This window comes from Macrobrachium nipponense, chromosome 21 (genome assembly GCF_015104395.2).
Source record: "Macrobrachium nipponense isolate FS-2020 chromosome 21, ASM1510439v2, whole genome shotgun sequence".
NCBI classification, from domain to species: domain Eukaryota; kingdom Metazoa; phylum Arthropoda; class Malacostraca; order Decapoda; family Palaemonidae; genus Macrobrachium; species Macrobrachium nipponense.
In genome coordinates, this window is record NC_087212.1 from 19,488,441 (window position 1) to 19,492,722 (window position 4,282).

Genomic DNA, 4,282 nt, shown 5'->3' on the forward strand with positions numbered 1-4,282 from the left:
CATGTGGCCTTCCTAAATAATTCTCTGTGTTACTTACTGATGATGAAATTATATTAAGAAATAACCTTTTAACGCCATACATCTTCGACACTTTCCAAATCGCACCTGCATCAATTCAGTCATACGATTTCTCTACGTCCCTGTACACCACAGACATCATCATCTCTTTCATCTTAATATTTTTCAAACATCTGTTTTGTGTGCGTGAATAAATATGTAGCACTTACATAACAAGCAAGTAACAAGGTTGTAAAAAAGCTTTAATATATCGATTCAAACACAAGTATGAGTGACAGCTCTTTGTACCAGAATCTATCACAAACAACAACAAATAGAAAAGAAAAGCAAATAAAATCTAATGTATAACACAGAAAGAGAATTATCAAGCATAACCAATAAAATAGAGAATTACCAAGCATAACCAATTAAAAAGACACTGGTGATTAATAAGAAAAGATCTGTATTTTAGTTTTCAACAAAACTGAAGAATACTCTTAACTTGCGAACGATTTCACAAGTTCTCACTGCGCCATATAAATTATAGCTCTGCGTATCATTACCATGAATTATACTACGTAATGTATGGTAAAAGACATATATATACCGGATTTGAAATTACTTCTATAAATATTCTGATCAATTGAATCATGCCTCCCATTTCTGTAACAAAAACATAAGAAGACACTGGTAGATGAATTATGTAGAAGACGAACTACGTGACAACAGACGATTGTAATTCCCATGACCATTCATCGGGCACAGAAATGCACTTCGAGAATTTATGCCGTCAGTATTATACGGCATCTTTTTTTTAAAAGCGCCTCGGTGGCGTGGTCGGTATGGTGTTGGCGTGCCACCACGGTGGCCGCGAGCTCGATCCTCGGGCGTTCCATTGAGGAGTGAGAGGTGTGTATTTCTGGCGACAGAAGTTCACCCTCGACGTGATTCGGAAGTCACGTAAAGCCGTTGGTCCCGTTGCTGAATAACCACTGGTTCCATGATTTTCATTTTGGATTATTACCCTTATTACTGCTTCTGATCTCATAATAAATAATACAGTTTCCTGAGGATAATAGTTAAACAAAGCCACTGAAAGAAAGAATGAAGTTTTGTTGCCCCATGTATGCAAATCGGTACAAAGTTCGATTCTTATTTAGTTGAAGTTAAAAAAAGAGGCTTTTCTTCAGGCAGTTGAAATTTGAATGTAACAAAGTCTAAACTGAAGAGACATTAAGACCAATTACCCCTCCATAATATAAGAGAAACCGTGGGGGTTGTTAAGCCTCCTTTAATCCTCACTTATTACGTTCGTTCTTACCTTCGTAATTTATGACAGTTCACGGGCTCTTCATCAATCTCATTATTATCCATTAATTATCGAAGTTCGCCTAACAAACCTTTGAAAAGTTATTATAATGAATAGCTAGACGGAAGCCTGACGAGCCCCGACGTAATCAACTCTCTCTCTCTCTCTCTCTCTCTCTCTCTCTCTCTCTCTCTCTCTCTCTCTCTCTCTCTCTCTCTCTCTCTCTCTCTCTAAAATGGCATTTATTCAATTTTTTTTCATATGGTATATGGGCAAAGTCAATAACAAGACAGCTAATTTAAATGCAAGAAAAAAAAACTTTAAAAATTACTCAAACGATAAAGGATATAAAGTTTAGGGAATGAAAATGAAACTTCCCAATAATTCGAAATACGGGGGCAAAACGTAGTACCCTGTCTCTTTAATTCGAAAATGAAATCCATTTTTAAATATAAAACGCATGAAGATCGACACAGCATACATATTTCTAAATCAACAGGCAAATAGAAGTGAACATAAACAAAAACACGCGCACATTTTGAATGCAATGACAAAATCCAAAAATCAATCATTAAAAACATATCTTTATGGGATATTCAGTTATCTCGTTATATGCCCATAATACAACTTCGCATTCATTTCGCGAATTTTGCCAATGATTTCCCATCATTGGCAACAGCTTTCAAACTGTTAGTATAGAACATGATGAAATTTGGAGATGCAAAAATACAATGGACTGCTGAAATGTATAAATGTTGCTGAACGGATTTCGTACTTTAGGCGAATTAAAAATTACATTTAATAACAAAGAACAATTTGCAAACGTAAATAATGACCATTTTTCATTCAAACAGAAACTGCTAATACAAGCATACAAGTGTGTGCGTTTTTATTGCGTTTAGTGTGAAAAAAATCTCGTAGGGAATTTAAAGCAACAACAACCATATTCTGATATCTAAGCGAGTTTAGACTTGCACAAAAGTCAATACATCCTATGAAAAAAATCGCTGATGGAAACGGGATATTCAATTCAAACCTACCAAGGAGCCCATGAAAGGCCCTGAATTATTAGATCCCTAAAAATCATCCCCAACAAATTGCAGGAGCCATTATCCTGGGCAAAGTCCTTTCATTTATTAACCGACCAAAGGGATCCACTGCAGTGAGTCATTAAAAAATGTCAGCTCGACTTTCACCGAGATCTTTTAATATGCACATCTTTATGAAAGATTTTAAAAAGAACTTGCAATGTTATAAGGACATGAGAATGCATACCCGATTACAATTAGACTACATCTGGATGGACGACGATACCATTAAAATGGCCTCACACACTATAAAACTAACTGCGCTGTCATGATTATCTGAATTCGTATCCAACGTGAATAATTCATATGGAAATTTTAATGAAATTCCTTTAAAGAACGGAGCCATGTTTGGTCACTAATGAAAGTAGAATGATTTTAAAATCCTACGAAATCATTTTTTCCATGAACTCTTCAATGCCTCTCTCAAATATATCGTGCTTTCATCTTATACAATATTTTTAGGGAGAGAGAATTTCTGAAAGTGGGACACTGATAGTCATTAAAGACGGCCAAAGAGCACTCTAACATCACCTACGTTACACAGTGCAACAAGTACTCCCTTTTGATACCGAGGTTTAATATTTGTTTTAACCTTAGAGGTCTTACCTGTAAACCAATCATGAATTATTTCTTAGGTTATGTATAGTGCTGAGGGCATCTTTCAAGTCAATACAATTTAAGGAACTTCATCCATGATCTTTCTTTCATATTCGGAGGAAGAAAAATATACAAGAAGCGTCCAGGTAAATCTAAACTCAAGACTCAGCGGAAGATAACTTAGATATCATTTATAAAAAACACGAACAGTGGTGGACAGTGAAAATGTCTTCTGCCACAAATACATTGGGAGGGAGAGCAGGTAGTGTCTGCAAGAGCCTGTGCAAAATGATTTCACTAACACCGGTGATGGGTATTCGGTCTCACACATGAATCTGGTTATAGCGTATGGTATGGGCAGCAACGTCACAGCTAGGTAAAGCTTTTGGGTAAATGAGCGTCTCGGAGTACAACGTAAATGGCATTTCTGTTCTCGAGACTCTCCTAATACACACATACTTTGGTGCTCAGTAAGTTTAAAAAGCAATTCCGAAGGAATTCGACCTGACGTAAAATAAGGTGACGAATAAGCAAGGACTGACATTGAGTAACATCATCAGTCCCTCTCGACTACATCAAACTGGTGGAAGAGGAGGAAGAAGAAGAAGAGCGGAGCGGAGAAGCCTCCCTTCAAAACGGAACTTGCAAGTGGAACACTCACCTATCGTTGCCATGCCGGCGCCAATGAAGATGAGAAGGATGCCGATGGTGAGCGCCTTGCAAGCATTCCACAAACATGTCGTGGTGACCTTCCCCTTGACCGCTTGGATGCTCCACTGACGCTTAGCCTGCGACCTGCGCGGCTTGAGCGTCTCGCTGCGCTGCATCCCCGAATTGGAACTTGACGTAGCGGCTGCCCGCAGCTTGGCTGACATGAGCGCCCCGGAGTACATGATGGCGACTTTTCTCAGCGACGGTGACGACGACCCCTAGCTAACACTGCTGCTTCTGCTGCTGCGACCGCTGCTCCTGCTGGTGCCGCCACGCCGCCTGCTTCCGCTGCAATAGATTACAAAGAGTCTGAATTATTAACTACAATCGCCTTTTTTATATACATATTTTTTTAATGCCGCAAAATACCACCACAAACAGATGCACTCTTCACATAGTTCTTTGTTGGTTCGTTTCCTCTAAACAAATTCTTTCTTCAGGATTATGCACTATACATCAATAGATTTGTGCTGTTATACAAACAGAGATAACATCACATGGCATTAATAACCAACACTTTAGGAGACATTAGGAATTAACGGTAAATAAGGAGGATATTGGTACAAACTTAAAACCATCT

At 38.3% G+C, this 4,282-nt stretch overlaps 1 protein-coding gene across 1 annotated transcript in view; it reads right to left on the reverse strand.

Annotated features, from left to right (window-relative positions):
• Nucleotides 1–3,986, reverse strand: part of LOC135197824 (uncharacterized) — a 186,169-nt gene extending 182,183 nt beyond the window's left edge. The window contains exon 1 of the mRNA XM_064224969.1: nucleotides 3,653–3,986. Within this exon, the coding sequence (XP_064081039.1) occupies nucleotides 3,653–3,884 (232 nt within the window). The 5' untranslated portion in view covers nucleotides 3,885–3,986. The remainder of the gene's footprint in view (nucleotides 1–3,652) is intronic.
• Between the last annotated feature and the right edge of the window lie 296 nt (nucleotides 3,987–4,282).